At 35.7% G+C, this 18,805-nt stretch overlaps 1 protein-coding gene across 10 annotated transcripts in view; it reads left to right on the forward strand.

Moving 5' to 3' along the window:
- FAM126B (family with sequence similarity 126 member B) overlaps positions 1–18,805 on the forward strand; it is a 78,302-nt gene that overhangs the window by 16,399 nt on the left and 43,098 nt on the right. For 9 of the 10 annotated variants that reach the window (XM_035007408.1, XM_035007407.1, XM_035007402.1 and 6 more), the window contains 3 exons: positions 1,351–1,450; positions 13,817–13,897; positions 14,614–14,715. In XM_035007408.1, coding sequence (XP_034863299.1) covers positions 13,847–13,897; positions 14,614–14,715 — 153 coding nt within the window. In that variant the 5' untranslated portion in view covers positions 1,351–1,450; positions 13,817–13,846. Of the gene's footprint in view, positions 1–1,350; positions 1,451–13,816; positions 13,898–14,613; positions 14,716–15,452; positions 15,509–18,805 lie in introns of those variants that run through there. The other variant, XM_035007412.1, reaches the window with a different exon arrangement.

The following is an 18,805-nucleotide window of genomic DNA, read 5'->3' on the forward strand; positions in this document are numbered from 1 at the left end:
AGTTTAATAAATCTCCATTTCCTATCCTTTGCCCTGTTGGCTTTTTTTTTTCCCCCCTCTTTCTTAAATTGAGAACCTAGTGAATATCTGTTTCATTAACCCTGAAAGATTTTTGGAGACCCTCTAGCTTTCAAGACTGCCTGCTTGCACTGCTTCAAAATCTGGCAGTTGTCTTGGTGGCTCAGAATTCCCAAGGTACAAAACGAGAGTTTCCTTGGGGTGCCTAGCTGGCTCAGTTGGTAGAGCATGCAACTCTTGATCCTTGGAGATGAGTTTGAGCCCCATGTTGGGTGTAGAGATTACTTAAAAATAAAATATTAAAAAAAGAGAGTGAGCTTCTTTTACATCAAATGTCCCTTCCCAAAGTATGACCAGCTCCTGGTGTATCTTTCCAGAGATATTATGTTAGTCCTTTTCAAGTTTTTTAACCCACTGCTAACTCAGGAAGTGAAAATCTCATGTGATAGTAGATAAGAGCTAAAAAGTCAGCTGCTATTGTTGTATTAGGAGGCCCTAACATATCTTTAGTTTGAAAAACATCAGAGATTTTGCAAATGATAATGTAACTTAACTCCAAGAGAATTTTATTGTATTATTTGTATTTTTTTAAATCACATTTTGTTAATGAACATATTTAAAAATGTTACTTTTGGAGGGTTTTAGATTTTAAAGTTGTGATACAGTTTTGAATCAAAATGGTAGAGCATAATGTGGTCAGCAACTACTTGAAAATAGTTTTTACTTTATGAGGAAAGTATACTTTTAGCAATCTGAAAAGGATTCTCTCTGATCAAAAAAGCTTTTAATATGTTTTGTACCCAAATTTCAAATAATAGCATTTTCTGTGTGCTTTTTAAAAATGATAAAATTTTCAGTTCTCTGAATCTCACCAAAATGATTTTATAGCCATTGATACTTCTTATTTAAGTCTGATGTTACACAGCATTTTGAAATTTTAATGATTGTTTGCACATGCGTGTATGAGAGTGATATCACTGTAACATGTTCCAAAAGTTGGATTCATAGAATTTTTGATTGAAAAGGACTTAATTTTATAGATAATTCAAGTGAAGCTCCAGAATATTTAAGTACCTATTCAAGGTCTTACAGATGATTAATGGGAAATTTGAAACTAAAAGTGGGACTCCTATTCACCAAATCTGGTATTTTTTAAATTAGGTTTGATGATGGTACACAAGTGTATGCTGGTTATTATAGAAAGTTTTTTAATCCTTAATTATTTCAAAAAATAGATAAATTGTGTTATAAATGTGTTATTAAAGTTCTCTTCATTACATTTTAAGAATATTATCTCAGTATTTCATAGTTTTTAATTTTTATTTTTTATAGAGCTGGAGAATATTTAAGTCTCAACAAATGAATTCCACACTTGAATTCTGCCGCATTCCTGTGCCACCTCCTCCTTTAGAAAACTGATCTTAGAACAGAGGTAAAATTATGGAACTTAACTTTTTAAAGGATAAAGAATGAGTTTTCCATACAATTAGTCATTAGAATTTTTGGTTATCTTTGGTGGATAGTTTCTATTTATTTGGCAATTTTACCTAAGAGACTTGAAATAATCACATCTTAATTATTGCCTTGGAGTTTTACTTTTGAAAGTATTTCCTTTTGAATTGTTGTGCCTTTTAACCTTGTTGCCTGATCTTTACAGTTATTGAATAATTGAATATACTCAGCATAATTATATTATGTGGCTACACCGAGATTAGTCCTGTCCAGTAGAATTTCTCTGATGATGTTCATGTTCTGTGTCCATGCTCTCCAGTATAGGAGATAATAGCCACATGTAACTACTGAGCACTTGAAATGTAGCTAGTGCAACTGAGGAACTGAATCTTTAAATTTTATTTTATTTTAATTAATTTAAAATAGCCACATGTAGCTAGTGGCTATCATATTGAATGGTGCAGCCCTAGGTTATTTGTTAGAGAAGCTGGTATTTATAATAACCACACGTCTTGAGTGCTTAAATTTCAGAATTATACCTTGAAATATTTTCATAGTTTTTGGCTTAGTTTGAAAATTTGCAGTAGTAAAACCATTTTTTACTATTTCATATGATTCCCTGATAATTGTATAGCTTTGTTTATCCAATAATGTTGGTCTACAGTTTCCAAAAAAAAAAAAAAAAATACATGCTTACTGTCAGCTAAGACACAGTTTCTACCAATGTAGGCAATGGAAAGCTTATTGTACTTGGATGAGTTCTGTGAGTTTGCTTCCTGGCAAGTAATTATTGACCTCCATCAGATCTTGTTCCAGCAGTTTATTATTTTGTTCATTATGTTGTATTCAGGGCTTGCTAATAAAAGTTGCCATTACCATGGTCACCAAAAAGATAATTATTTTCCGTGATATCTTTTTTACTTTGTTAAATACTCTGAAAGTGAGGCAGTATGGCCTGAATTGAGCTGCAAGCTGGAATATTGGCTTGAATTTTGCTTTTAAGATTTTAATTTTTTTTTTTTTTAAGATTTTATTTATTTATTTGACAGAGAAAGAGACAGTGAGAGAGGGAACACAAGCAGGGGGAGTGGGAGAGGGAGAAGCAGGCTGAGCAGAGCCCAATGCGGGCCTCGATCCCAGGATCCTGGGACCATGACCTGAGCCGAAGGCAGACGCTTAATGACTGAGCCACCCAGGCGCCCCTAATTTTTTTTTTTTAAGTAATCTGTAGGCCCAACATGGGGCTCGAATTCATGACCCCGAGATCTAGTTGCATGCTCTACTGACTGAGTCAGCCAGGCGCTACTTGATGTTTGCTTTTAAATACAGTTTTTATATCCCAGGTAATGGGATGGATATAATATGTAGTAGAAAAAACCTTCAGAATTATATATTGTATGGGTAAGTAAAAAGAAAACTGGCTGTACATTTATAACTATGTTCCCAGCTACCTCTAGATACTAAGATACTGGGAATAGTTCAGAAATCCATATTTACAAATTTCTCTGTAACCGTACTATTCTATTTTCAAATAAAGGTACTAAAATATATTTTTAGGATTTTCTTTACTTATTTATTTTTTAAAGATTTTATTTATTTGACAGCGAGAGAGGGAACACAAGCAGGGGGAGTGGGAGAGGGAGAAGCAGGCTTCCTGTGGAACAGGGAGCCCAATGCGGGGCTCGATCCCAGGACCCTGGGATCACGACCTGAGCCGAAGGCAGACGCTTAATGACTGAGCCACCCAGGCACCCCTATTTTTAGGATTTTAGATGTAGTAAGTAACTTACCCTTGTAGAAAACTGAAGCCCAGAGGGTTTAAATGATTTGTCCAAGGTCACATAAGCAGTGTGGTTCATCGATTCAACAAATACACATAAGTACCTGCCATAAGTCTGGATACCATAGTATGCTTGTTAGCTTTGAGTACATAGTGAACATTCAAATGTGAGCGAAACAGAAATGGATTTTGTTTTCATGTAACTCACAATCTGATGGGGAAGATAGACAATAAGTAATAAGATCTAAGAAACAAGGTACAGGGGCGCCTGGGTGGCTCAGTTGGTTAAGCGACTGCCTTCGGCTCAGGTCGTGATCCTGGAGTCCCAGGATCGAGTCCCGCATCGGGCTCCTTGCTCAGCGGGGAGTCTGCTTCTCCCTCTGACCCTCCCCCCCCATGCCCTCTCTCTCTCTCATTCTCTCTCTCTCAAATAAAATTAAAAAAAAAAAAAAAAAAAAGAAACAAGGTACAAAATTCAAAGCACTAGGAAGGAAATGAACATATTTGTTGGAATGGAAAATACTAGAAAAGGGAGAAGGGGATGCTGTTTAGATAAAGTGGTCAAGACTGGCCTGCTGAGATTAACAGGACTGGAAGCCGCCAGCTATTTAAATAACAGTAGTAGGACAGCATTCTAGGCTGGAACAGTCTATACAGAATCCCTGGAGTGAAGGGGTGCACAAGGCTATGGAAAAATGGAAAGGAGAGTATGGCCAGGACATAGGAAGCTATGTGGGGAGTAGAGTGAGCTATAAGAAAGGGGCCAAGGTACATTTTTCAACTGTTCACTTTAGAATAGGCATTAAATTAAATCTAAGTTCTACCAGTTAAACCGTTTTACCTTGTGTGGGTCATTCGACCTCTTTACCCTTTAATTTTCTTGTCTATTATTTGGGAATAACAGAGGCTATATTATAGTATATAGGATCAGGAAAATTAAGTATATAATATTTGTAGCAAACATTTATAGTGGTTACTTTGTGACAAGAACTGTCCTAAGTACACAATAATTGTATGAAATTACTACTGTGCTGCTGTTATCCTTTTTGAAATGAGAGAAATGAGACACAAAAGTGTAGCTAGGAAGGGGGTAAGAGGGCTTAAACATAGCTGTAGTAAGTGACCTTAAACTTAGACAACCTGGTTCCAGAGTCCATGCTCAACGTGTGTCCTGGGGATCCTTTAAGTGGGTTTGTGGCGGTCAAAACAGTATTTGCTGCCTTCATTGTCATTTTCTGATAAATATAGAGTGAAGGTTCTTAGCAACCAATTAAATGCAGAATTACGAGATTTACAAAATATGTAAAACAGTATGCACTACTTTTCTCACCAAATTTGTTTTTGTTATGGAAAAAGAAAATTTTGATTTAAAACATTTTTGTAAAAAAATGTTATTTATGTTAACATGTTATTTTTAAAATGAATTAATAGACCTTTTTTTAAAGATTTTATTTATTATTTATTGCACAGAGAGAGACACAGCTAGAGAGGGAATACAGGCGGGGGGAGCGGGAGAGAGAGAAGCAGGCCTCCCGTGGAGCAGGGAGCCCGATGTGGGGCTCAATCCCAGGACCCTGGGATCATGACCAGAGCCAAAGGCAGATGCTTAACGACTGAGCCACCCAGGTGCCCCTAAATGAATTAATAGACTTTTTTTTTTTTTTTAAGATTTTATTTATTTAATTGACAGAGAGAGACACAGCGAGAGAGGGAACACAAGCAGGGGGAGCGGGAGAGGGAGAAGCAGGCTTCCCGCGGAGCAGGGAGCCCGATGTGGGGCTCGATCCCAGGACCCTGAGACCATGACCTGAGCCGAAGGCAGACGCTTAATGACTGAGCCACCCAGGCGCCCCAATTAATAGACTTTTTAAATGTAAGAGTGAAAGGGGGTTCTGAGACAAAAGTTGAGAACTGCTGCTCTAAACCACTAGATTTCTATTGCCTTATTAAATCAGATAAGATATAGAAAACAGCTGATACAGTGTTTATACTTGATAGGCTTACTAATAATTTATTTTTTCCTCACTTTTAAGGTAATTTTTTTCACCTTTTAACATTTCTGAAATCAGGTGCTTTTTAAAGAAGCTGTTAACCTCCAACTATATTTAATTTGGGAAAATAAAATTATTAAGCTTAATCACATGGAAAATGCAGGCAGAAATCTCAGGTTTTATTATGACCGAAAATAAAACTGTCATTGTTAAAGGTGCTAAGTCATTGAGTTCATAAGCCCAACTAAATCAATAGATGTTTGAGTGCCGGTTATGTGCCTCGTACTTGAGATACAAAACCTGTCCCTGTGAAGTACAGGTTCTGGTGGGAAAGACAGACAGTAATACTTAAATAAGATAATTACAGATTTTGCTAAATGCTATGAAGGAAATGGACAGAATGGTAGGGTTTGGAAGGAGGAGGAACTTGGGGGAGCGAATTTAAGTATAGTAAGTAGAGAGGGCTTCTCTGAGGGGGTGACATTTGAACTGAGTATAATCCAGACATATATAGAAAGAGCTTGGGAGAGTGTGCCATATGGCTAGTATAAAGAATAAAGATGTCCAGAAATGTAAAGGATGATTTAAAAGTCATATATGATTATATGGATAAGCTTATGTTTTTGTCCTTTAGTTAAACTTTGTTTATTAATAAAGATTTGTTTCTCATTTTCTACTTAAATTTGTTAATAAATTACAGTCTTAAAATTTTAGTAGTATTGTAGGGTGCCTGGGTGGCTCAGTTGGTTAAGCGACTGCCTTCGGCTCAGGTCATGATCCCAGAGTCCCAGGGTTGAGTCCCGCATTGGGCTCCCTCCTTATCAGGGAGTCTTCTTCTCCCTCTGACCCTCCCCGCTCTTGTGCTCTGTCTCTCACTCTCTCTCAAATAAAATCTTTAAAAAAAAAATCAGTGGTATTGTAGAGTTGAGGAAATATGGTGGTGCTTGATTATAATTATTAATACCACTGTCTTTCTGTATTTAAAGGTATTACCTTGCAGTCTTTTATTTTTATTTATTTTTATTTTTTTAAAGATTTTATAAATTTATTTGACAGAGTGAGACAGAGAGAGGGAACACAAGCAGGGGGAGTGGGAGAAGGAGAAGCAGGCTTCCCACTGAGCAGGGAGCCCGACACTGCGGGGCTCGATCCCAGGACCCTGGGATCATGACCTGAGCCAGAGACAGACACTTAACAACTGAGCCACCCAGGTGCCCTATTTTTTATTTTAGTTAACATATAATGTATTATTTGTTTCAGAGGTACAGATCTGTAATTCATCAGGCAGTCATTTTTAAAATAGTATTGGTAGAAGCTAAAGTGATTTGCTAAGCAAACTTGTGGTTATAGGAGAGATCAGATAGGAATTTAAAGTAAGAAATGTAACCCGATGTGATACTTTTTTTTTTTTTAACTGAAGGATTACTTGGGGTTCTTTTCAAAAAATATATTCCAGGCCCCATATCAAATAGGGATTCTGATACAATATATATTAGATTAAAAAGATTTGTGTTTCTTTTTGAAAATAATATTTGGGTTTCTTTTTTCTTTTAAAAGCAGTTGTTCTTTGTAGAGAATTGGAAAAAATATTAATTGTAGTTATTTTCCTTTCCCTTTTCTATAAAGTAGTAGCATACATTTTAAAAATCTTCTAATCCCTTGTAGTTAGCAAAAAGAACATACTAGAAACACTAGTTTTCCTAAAACATAAATTTTGATTTAAACGATTTTCAGTATTTTAAATATTTATTAAATACTTGCTCATTTTGATTTTTTAAAGTATTTATTTTGTTTAACAATAGCTAGTGAGAAAACATAATGAAAAAGAATCACAGTGGCAACAAGAAAATATAAAGTATAGGAATTAACTTAATTGAAGGAATCAACTTAATTGAAGTGTGTTGGTGTATATGAAGAAAAAAATAAAATTTATACTGATTTATACATATAGAAGAGGATTTTTTTTTTTTTTAAAGATTTTATTTATTTATTTCACAGAGAGGAGAGAGAGAACACAAGCAGGGGGAGTGCGAGAGGAAGAAGCAGGCTTTCCGCTGAGCAGGGAGCCGGATGCGGGGCTTGATCCCAGGACTCTGGGATCATGACCTGAGCTTAAGGCAGATGCTTAACGACTGAGCCACCCAGGTGCCCCAGAATAGGATTTTTTTTTTTTTAAAGATTTTATTTATTTATTGGAGAGAGAGAGAGTGAGAGAGAGCATGAGAGGAGAAAGGGTCAGAGGGAGAAGCAGACTCCCCACTGAGCGGGGAGCCCGACATGGGACTCGATCCTGGGACTCCATGATCATGACCTGAGCCAAAGGCAGTTGCTTAACCACCTGAGCCACCCAGGCGCCCTAGAAGAGGATTTTTAATAAAGAGTAATGCTCTGCTTCTGTATGGGGTAACTCAATGTTGTGAAGATGTCATTTGGAATTAATCTGTAAATTTAATTCCTATGAAGATGGAACGTAGGAAAGAAACTCATCAGTGTAATGCTAATATTCATTTGGAAGAATGAAGCAGGCAATAATAGTGCAAAATGTTTTTATGAAAAGAATGCAAATGCTATATATATATATATATTTATATACATATGTATGTGAATGATAGGACTTATAATATTTTTTACTAAGTCACAGTAATTAAAACAGTCCCAGCACAAAATTAATGGGAAGAGTAGCTCAGAAATAGTTTCAGATGTATATAAGACGTATTAGTATATGATAAAAATAGCATTTCAAGTTACTGAGGAAATAAATGGACATAAAATGTATTAGAACAATTGAGAACTATTGGGAGAAAAACATTGTTAGATCTTTTTTTTTTTTTTTTTAGATTTTTTTATTTATTTATTCATGAGAGACAGAGGCAGAGGGAGAAGCAAGCAGGCTCCCCGTGGAGCAGAGAGCCCGATGCGGGACTCGATCCCAGGACCCTGGGATCATGACCTGAGCTGAAGGCAGACGCTTAACCGACTGAGCCACCCAGGTGTCCCCATTGTTAGATCTTAATCTCATATCACATTCTAAAATAACTTCCAGATTGTTTAAAGAGTAAACTATAAATGTGGTTTTTAATTTTAGAAGATTGACACCTTAACTAAATAAGCAGAGTGGCTTTTAAAATACTATAAAATATATTCTGGTATCTTTTTGCCATGTCTCTTTCAAGTACATCACAGCATTTTGTGTATTAAATCTTTAATGTTGTGGCAATAGGTACTCAGTTGAATATTCTTATACCATTTTCATGATCCTAGTTTTAAAAGTCATGTATATCATATTAATAAATGTAGGAAAATTAAACATTTTATTTTTTGATTTATTTAGATTAGATATTTTTATGCTGAGGTATTAGCTTTATAAGTAGAGCAGTGAGAAATTACTCTGTACATATGACAGTCATATGTTTTGAAAATATTTGATGGGGGCGCCTGGGTGGCTCAGTCGTTAAGCGTCTGCCTTCGGCTCAGGTCATGATCCCAGGGTCCTGGGACTGAGCCCCGCGTCGGGCTCCCTGCTCCATGGGAAGCCTGCTTCTCCCTCTCCCACTCCCGCTGCTTGTGTTCCCTCTCTCACTGTGTCTCTCTCTGTCAAATAAATAAAATCTTTAAAAAAAAAAAAAATTTTATGGAGGGTGCCTGGGTGGCTCAGTCGGTTAGGCAGCTGCCTTGGGCTCAGGTCATGATCCCAGGGTCCTGGGATCGAGTCCCACATCAGGCTCCCTGCTCAGCGGGGAGCCTGCTTCTCCCTTTCCCTCTGCCTGCCTCTCTGCCTACTTGTGCTCTCTCTCTGTCAAATAAATAAATAAAATCTTTAAAAAAAAAATTATATGATGGATTATGGTTTTGAGAGTTTATTTATATATAGATATGCTATCAATAATATTTCTATCTATGGCCTTAAAAGTTCAAATCCAATTTTTAGAATTTATACTATAGAAAGGAACAACAGAAATGTATACCTGTGTATAAAGATGTTCATTGCTGCATTTTTTTTGTAATATAGAAAATTGAAAACAATCTATGTGTCCTGGTAATTTATTAAATGAATAAGTTTTTGGATCAATAACACGACAGCTGTTAAAAAGAGATCTATAGGTCTTTCATATTTTTAGCAATTGAAAAAAACGTGTTGAAGGATACTATGTATGATGAACAAATGACTATATTTAAACTATATACACACATGTATGAACATGCATGTACATAAATATATATCTGGAAGGAAAATACATACCAAATGGTTGACTCTGTTTAATCTTCGTGGGTGCGGTAGGTAGTTGAGCTAAGTTCCTTTTTTTTTTTTTTACAGGTATATATTTACAATATTTTAACACTTAATAATAGAATATCAACCATTAATTCATATTTGTAGCTAAGTATATTTGTAAAATTATAGAGATAACAGTTGATATACAGAGCAGAAAAAGCTTTTTAATTGTCCATTAAATAAAAAATAAAAATCAATTGAAATCCAGCGATAGAGATACAGGAGTTTATTTTTAAGTTCCATTTTGTTTATTGTCAATAAGTCCTTTCTGTCACCAGTACGGTGAAATTACGCTTTTCTTCCTTGCATGGTAATAAATTATCAGAAGTATTTACCTCCTTTTCTGGAGCACTTTTCAAAGAGTGTAAAATTCTATTTTTCTTCTTAATCTTGTGGTCCACTGAGCTCATTAGAAATAATGAAGTGATAGAAAGAAGAGGTGTTATAAATTATGTTAACAAAACAACCCCTTTTGTTTATACCTTCATAAGAGACTTGAGAGGAATGGAGGTGTTAGAGGGAGATCAAGATATTAGAACTTATCCCTAAAAAAATTATTTCCTAAAAAACTAATGTAGTTTTTGCGTTACTATACTTACTTGAAGCTTAATAAAAATGTAACCTAGCTTACTTATTTTCCAGGTACTTTGTAAATAAAAAACATTTTTATTGTCAGTAGCTGTTCAGGTGTTTTAATTTCCGGAGACTTGGTAGGAACTCTCAGAGCAAATGCTGTAGCAATTCTGGAATTTTTTTGGTCCTCATACTATTGGGAAATTTGTAGCTAGCTCTGAAAATGGATACCAGTCCTTTCTCTGCATTGTAGCCAGGTGAGCTTTTCAAACTTTGAATCTTATTATTCATCTCCTTAAAATCCTTAGTCCTTTCCATACTTAATGCAGACTATAAATTCCCATTTATACCATTTGGTCCATGCCTATTGTTCTGCCCTCAACTCTTATCCCTCGCTTTCTGTGTTCCTGGTCACTTGGATCTTCTTTCAGATTCTCTAACTTCCTATGTTTTCTTCTTGCAACAGGGCCTGTATATAGGCCATTGCCTCTTTCTAGAATGTTCTTTTCTTAATTCCTTAACTCTCTTGGTCTTTGTTACCTCAGCTTACCTTAGAGAAGTCCTTTTTGATTCCTTCATCAATATTAGGTTTCTTTTATTACGCTTTTGTGTGTCTTTTCTTCTTATTCCTCATCTCTTTGCAAAAATGTGTTTGGTCTCCTTCACTAGATAAATGATCTGTTATATAGTGAAACTACATCTGGTTTTATCATTGTATTTCCAGCTGTTAGCATAATGGCTGTTAAAGTTGGTGTTTAAGAAATATTTATGGAACGGATCAATGAATTTCTGACTGAATCTTACCTTTGCTTTTTAGTCAGTTGCCTCCTTGGGTTCTGAGAAACTTTCAGAGGCAGCTACCTTAGGATATTTAGACAATTATTCATAAAAATTTTTTTATTGAGGTATAATTTGTATAGAGTAAGAAGCACATTAATCATAATTATATCATGGAATGCATTTTTAGGTGAAGAACTAGGTTTCAAAAAGCAGGGCGCCTTGGTGGCTCAGTCAGTTAAGCGGCTGCCTTCGGTTCAGGTCATGATTCCGGGGTCCTGGGATCAAGTCCTGCATCAGGCTCCTTGCTCAGCAGGGAGCCTGCCTCTCCTCTGCCTGCTGTTCCCCTGCTCGTGCTTGCTCTGTCTCTGTCTCTCTCTCTCTCTGTTTAATAAATAAATAAAATATTAAAGAAAAAAAAACCTTAAAAAAAACACAAAAAGTATTTAGTAGCACTTAATTGGTAGAAAAGAAGGCATTCTGACATTGATTTGAACAATCATTGTAATAAATGTAGGAACCTTACAAAATGATTTCTTTGAAGGGCATTACCATTTGGATGTATGGTTGTGCTCTATTTTGTGAAGTTATTTTTAAGAGTCTCATTTCTTCAGCAAGAGTTTGTCACTTGGGTATCCATGTCTATTAATAATGGGCTTTAGTTGGTCTGAACTCCCAGAAATTGTTTGCAAAATTGAGTTTGTATAGGTATGGCATTTTTCTTCTTATGTAGTGTTCATTAGTCCTTTTATTCTTAAAGTTTATTATGGAACATTTCAAACTTATAACAAAGTAATGATCATAGTGTAATGAAACTTGTGTACCAGCTTGAATGGTTATCAATTCATGTCCAATCGTATTTCATCTATACCTAATTCACTTGCCTTGTTTGGTTCCCCCTGCCCCTGCCCTGATTATTTTAAGGCAAATCCCAGACATTATTTCAACAGTAAATATGTCAGTATGTAACTCTAAGAGACAAGCACTATTAAAAAAAAAAAACACCTAACTATAATTCCATTATCAAGTATAAAAATAACCTATAATAATTACTTAATTTAATATCATCAGATAACCAGTCATGTTCAGCTTTTTCCAGTTGTGTAATGTTCTTTTTAATTGTTTGAATCAGAGTCCAAAAGAGATTCATACTTTGGCTATTGATTTTTTTAATCTCTTTTAGTCTGTAGGTTTCCCTACTATCTCTTTTTTCTTTTGCAATTTATTTTGACTAAATTCATCAGTCTATCTTAACAGCATTTGCTACTTGAAAATAAGGGACATGTCTTGGGGCGCCTGGGTGGCTCAGTCAGTTAAGCGTCTGCCTTCGGCTCAGGTCATGATCCCAGGGTCCTGGGATCGAGCCCCACATCGGGCTCCCTGCTCAGCGGGAAGCCCGCTTCTCCCTCTCCCACTCCCCCTGCTTGTGTTCCCTCTCTCGCTGTGTCTCTCTCTGTCAAATAAATAAAATCTTAAAAAAAAAAAAAAAAAGGGACATGTCTTACTCCTCTGTACTCCTTCCTTATATAGTACTTGGTGTAGTGCATTATATAGAGACATTAAAGAATCCTTTTGGAATTGAAGGGAAGAATTAGAAAATCTGATTCCTTTTTGTAGGTAGAAATTTAGTGTGAAATTTGACACATTCTTAGGAAATAATTATCTTTTTATTTTTTTTATTTTTTTATTTATTTTTATTTATTTTATTTTTTAAAGATTTTATTTATTTGACAGAGAGAGACACAGCGAGAGAGGGAACACAAGCAGGGGGAGTGGGAGAGGGAGAAGCAGGCTTCCCGCGGAGCAGGGAGCCCGATGCGGGGCTCGATCCCAGGACCCTGGGATCATGACCTGAGCTGAAGGCAGACGCTTAACGACTGAGCCACCCAGGCGCCCCAATAATTATCTTTTTAATAAAGAAATTTTTATTTCAGTTGCTTTGAAGATGTTTCCTTCCCCCTCAAAGAAGTTCTTTATTTCTTCTAGTTCTTACCTTTTGAGCCTTTAAATCTAATTAAAACCCAGACCTTTTAATTGTCTTCCTCACTTTAAAAATAATACATGCTTATTTTTTTTTTCTGTAATTCAAAGTTACATAATTAGAATATCCTCAGTATACCTTCTCTCAGAGGTAGACACTCTAGTTTGGTATATATGTGCTTCCAGGCTTTTTTCACATTTTATATAGTTTTTTAATGGAATTATAGTTTACATAATTGTACAACTTGCTTTTTCTACTTGGACATCTTTCCATTATAGAAAACATATATAAATCCACCTTCTTCAAAGGCCTTATTCGTATAGTACATATACATTTATAATCACCTTGATTTCTAGCTTTTTTGTCCTTGTCATTTATTATCTGTCACATGGTTTGTTCTGTGATATGTAACTAATTCCAGTTGTATATTTGGTAAAAGCTCTAAGCGTAGACTGGTCGCTTGTCTTGGGTAAGGTGCAGTTTGATTTCACTAAATTTGTTTTTGCCTCTTTGAAATATAATTGTTGAGGAAAATATAAAAAGTATTAGGGAAATAGGTTTCAAATGTACCACTAAAAACAGAATTCATTTCTTTTTTTTTTTTTTTTTTTAATTTATTTGACAGAGAGAGAATGAGAGAGAGAGCACATGAGAGTGGGGAGGGTCAGAGGGAGAAGCAGACTCCCTGCCGAGCAGGGAGCCCGATGCGGGACTCTATCCAGGGACTCCAGGATCATGACCTGAGCCCAAGGCAGTCGCCCAACCAACTGAGCCACCCAGGCGCCCCCAGAATTTATTTCTTAAATATGAATATAAATATAAATTTAATTGAGCTCTAGTCTAAAACTATGGCTTCTTATTTGAAATATGTACTAGGTTAGTTTCTTTGTGAAAGGTGCACATCATTTACCTTTGGTAGTTTCTTTAAGTACATAATACTACCCTCACGTTCAGTGCTTTTTTTCTTTCAGGGATAAAAGAGGAATAGAGGGTAGAAGAAGATGCTGGGATCTGAACGTGGTGTTGTGGAAGAATGGTTATCAGAATTCAAGGTAAATTGGATTGGGGATAAGAATGTGTCATATGATTCTATATGTCAGTAATTCAGACAGTGAATATGTGTTCTCTGGAGAAACTGAAACAATTGTTATGATATGAAGTGGAAATGGCAAAATATGAAATAATGTGTTTCTATACATGTAAGTCTTTAAAAAGGCACTAAGGTGAATAATGACTAGAAAATGTGTAAAACTGAAAATAGTTGTTAGGATTGATGAGGGGATATATGAATTTTTAAATACATTGAATAAAAGGGGAAGCTCCCAAGCTTTAATAAGGCACAGACATAGGATTTGTGCCTTATATTTTTATTTCCTATAATTAAAAATCACCCATTGATTTGATTTAAAACTATATAATTTCTGAATACTATAGAAATAAATGTTTTATAAACATAAAATGCAAGAATTAAAATATATCCTCTACTTATTTTTTTAGAGTAGATTAGTTTAAGTTGACCTATTTCAGCAGATCTTGGTGTAATGTGTGATTTCTAATCATTTTTCATGGTTGAGTAGTTTGAAGAACTGTATACTATAACATTCTAACTTAATTTGTTTTATTAACTCTCATGGTTATTTCTTGTATTATTTTTACTTTTCTTAGTTGACTCTATCATAATTCTTTTCAAGAGGAACTCAGGTAAAATAAATTTACTGACTTCCCAAATATTAAGTTTGCTTTTGATTTCCTTGGATGTTTCTTTTAGGCATTACCTGACACTCAGATCACCAATTATGCAGCAACTTTACACCGGAAAAAATCACTGGTACCAGCCCTCTATAAAGTTATTCAAGATTCGAATAATGAGGTAGGAAAGTTTATAAGAAAAATAATTTCAACATAGTAAAATGAAATATGTGTACTAAAACACATATGTAAGTTTTGTAGTTTTCCCTTCTCCTTTTAAAAATTCTTCTTATGGGACTGGAAAACTTTCTTTCTGCTGTGTTTCATTCTGATGGTTGCTTTGGCTTTCCCTTTGCCCTCCCTCTTATTGTTTTAAATGTTTTGATCAGATTTGTTTCTGTTCAGGACTGTATGTTTTGATTGTTGATTTGAATGACCATCATCTCATTGGATTACTTATTTAATTTGAAACTTTTCTCTCTTTCCTGTTCGGAATGTTTCCTTTTCTGGAATCCAAATTTTAGCCATACACTGATTCAGACTTTTTTATTTTAAGTGTTGTTTGCAGTTATTCTGTTGATGATACAGAACTGTGTATATTACTCTAATGAGTGAACTCAAACTGGTGACATGAAATGATGCTTCTAGTAAATTTAGCTTGAAATGATTGGAGAAAGCACTATTTAGCATAAGTAGTCAAGATGAATAAACTTAGAAAAAGAGTTTCCTGTTACTCAGCTTTGTGTAGAAGGGGGAAAATGTAGCTATTGTATCTATATGTTAATTAATGCAAAATACACACATTATCTTTCCATTAACACAATAGTATGACATACAGTTTTATCACCACTGGATTCGTGTATGCTTTAAAATGAAAATAAAAGGAACACACAGGAAAGTAGCTTCTTATCTTCCCAGATACAGCCTCCAAGAGTGCCTCTGCTGTGTACTGGAGTGAGTTTGAAGAAGTTCAGGTAATCATCTCCTAACCAGCAGCTTAATTTAAAGTGCATCTTAATTTTTGTCCTATCACTAAAAGCTTGCTTATTGACCTCTTTCTTTCCTGTCTCCTAAACTTGGATTGGCTCTCAGTTAGGCTTGCATCTGTTGCTATTTGTAGCAGCAATTGCAGGATTCATTTGCTTCTTTTTTCTCTTGCTGTGTATTTATGAATGTTTTATAACTTTAGATGTGTTTATATATATATATGTATATGTGTATATATGTGTATATACACATATACATATACTCATCCTTTTTGGTTAGGAGTTTTCAAAATTCTGTTTGAATAATGAATATATGTATTTCCTACCCCTTGTTTTGCACTGTCTTAATGTTTAAGCTTTGCCTATTATAATTTGTTTTATGCTTTCTCTTTAGATTGTAAGCTCTTCATGGGCAGTGGTCATATATTCTATATTTGTAACTTCTCTAGAATATATTTTGTCATGTACATGATGAACACTTAATAAATATTGATTAGAAGAATAGTAAAACACAAAATGACACTGAAATGCTATCATTTTCATTAGGAGTCACAAGTATATAAAAAGGATTAGTTTCCTTTATACTTTAGAAGCTATGACATTAAAAAAAACGTTATTCACATTATTTAAACTGTAATACTTCATAATACTCATGTATGAGACCTTGTTATGGCCACAACGGGGAAAAATTACAGCTTGAGAGATTCAGGCTCAACAGCAGTCACTGTAATCATCCAGTTGCCAGAGCAGATCTGTCTTTCCATCTTTTCTCTTGTCAGGTCATAAAGTTCTAACCATGTCATATTTCAGAAAAGCAGAATGTTTAGCTCTATAGCATCTCAAACCAATTCTGGACTTTAGTCCTAGAAGGAAGACCCTTGTAGTCCTGATTTTGTTATATTCTGAAAGACAATCAACTGTTTTATTTAGTTAACAGGAAATTATTTCAGAAAATTGTCACATGCCATATATAATATTAGTTGAAACTTATGACAGTTTTATGAACAGTTTTGCTTTAAAGACCTTAAAAGTTCTTAAAGTGTATTTCCTGGTTTGGTATTACATATCATGGCCAACCTGTACTGCAGCTGAAGTTTTAATCTCTAGACCAACATACTGCTTAATTTTTCTCCTTTCCCTTGTTCCAGATCCTTTGGACATTCTAGCAGCTCTTCCATTTCAAGGAGCTCTCCATCCAGTCTATTAATCCTATCACTTTTTCATGATTTGATTGCCTTTCCTTCTTCCCTCACATATCACACTTCTCTCTTCACCCAGCTAAATTTTCATAGTACATCATAGTCTATTTCCTTGCAAACATTATTAGCTCCTTTGCTTCTCCTTCCATTAGTTCTCATTCTTTGGGAAAATCTCAATACTGGATAAAACTCTGCTGTTCATCTTCACACTTGTACCTGAACAGCTGAACATACTTGGAGAAATCAGCTGCAACAACAATTTTGTTGACTTTCTCCACTTTATCTTTTATTTATTTATTTATTTATTTTGAGAGAGAGAATCAGAAGCAGACTCCAGCTCAGCAGGGAGCCTGCTGTGGGGCAGATACGGGGCTCATGACCTGAGCTGAAATCAAGAGTCAGATCCTTAACCAACTGAGCCACCCAGGCACCCCCTAGTCCTGCATTTAAAGTGCACAGAAAGTCAGGGGCGCCTGGGTGGCTCATCGGCTAAGTGTCCCAACTCTTGATTTTGGTTGAAGTCATGATCTCACGGTGCTGGGATCGAGCTCCACATTGGGCTCTGTGCTCAGTGGGGAGTGGGGAGTCTGCTTGAGGATTCTCTCTTTCCATTTCCCTCTCTCTAAAATAAATAAATCTTTCTTAAAAAAATGCAGGACTAAAAATCTCAGTCACATAATACTGTCTTGCAATCTTGCTTTAATTTCTTGGTACACTATCCCCACTGTGGATTTTACACATTCCTTTCCTCATTAGTCTTACCCTCCTTTCCCTCATCTTCAGCTTGCTTTCTGTGTCATTAAAAAAGAAGAAGATAATTGGGAATTCTCTTATTTTCCCATTCATACCTATCACTTTACCAGCTTCTCCACCTACATTCTCCTGCCTTTTCTGCTGCGGTGGATGAAGTGTCCCAGGTTGTATCAAAGGCTGTCTTCCACTTAGGCCTGGATCACATCTTCTCTAGCCCCCTCAAAGATTGTTCCTGCAGTTATACCTTCTCTTTCCTTCATCATTGATTTCTGACCAGAAGTTAATGGATTGCCAGCTATTCCTCCCCCCCCCCTTTTAAAAAAGAAAGCAGAGTAAAAATTTTGGCAACTCTGTATTCCTTTGCTATGCCTAATTAAAATGTAGTCTCTTACATGCCACTGTGGCTACTGAGGAAGGGAACTTAAGGTCTTTATAACAGAAGCAATTGTAATTGGGGCACCTGGCTAACTCAGTCGGTAGTGTGACTCTTGATTTTAGGGTCATGAGTTTGAGCCCCACGTGTGGTGTAGAGTTTACTTAAAATAAAAGTTAAAAAAAGAAATAAACCAATTGTAATTGTACCATAGCCAATAAAATTTAGAGACAGCAATTTTGGAGTCTTTACTAAAGAGAAAAATAGATTGGAAACATGGATATGTATTTTTAATAAATACATTTATGAGAGCAGTGATCTTTAATTCCCCAAAAGAGCTATTTTTGTCAGTACTTTAAAAAGATGCCAGCAGTTGACTATTTTCAGAAGTTTATTACTTCATTACTGACACTATGTGGAATATAGTATTTGTAATTAAACAATCCTTACCTCCTTCCCTCCCATTCATTCTAGTATAAGAAATGTGGACGGGGTGCCTGGGTGGCTCAGTCATTAAGGGTCTGCCTTCGGCTCAGGTCATGATCCAGGGTCCTGGGATTGAGCCCTGCATTGGGCTTCCTGCTCAGTGGGAAGCTTGCTTCTCCCTCTCCCACTCCCCCTGCTTGTGTTCCCTCTCTTGCTGTGTCTCTCTCTGTCAAATAAATAAATAAAATCTTTAAAAATAAAAAAAGATTAAAAAAAGAAAGGTGGTATAATGGGAGCATCAACTTGGTGTCGGAAGACCTGAATTTTAAGTATCTTCTTCCACCACTACTTCTGTGACTTTGGGCAGATTGTCTGACTGGTCTAGATTTCTGTGTAAGGGGAAAATTGGAATTTTTTTAAGATTTTAAATATTACTGGAGCACCTGGCTGGCTCAGTTAGAAGAGCATGTGACTCTTGATGTTGGGGCTATAAATTTAAGCCCCATGTTGGGTGTAGAGATTACTGATTACTTA

This window comes from Mirounga leonina, unplaced genomic scaffold (assembly GCF_011800145.1).
Source record: "Mirounga leonina isolate KUSES-001 unplaced genomic scaffold, KU_Mleo_1.0 Mir_151, whole genome shotgun sequence".
NCBI classification, from domain to species: Eukaryota; Metazoa; Chordata; class Mammalia; order Carnivora; family Phocidae; genus Mirounga; species Mirounga leonina.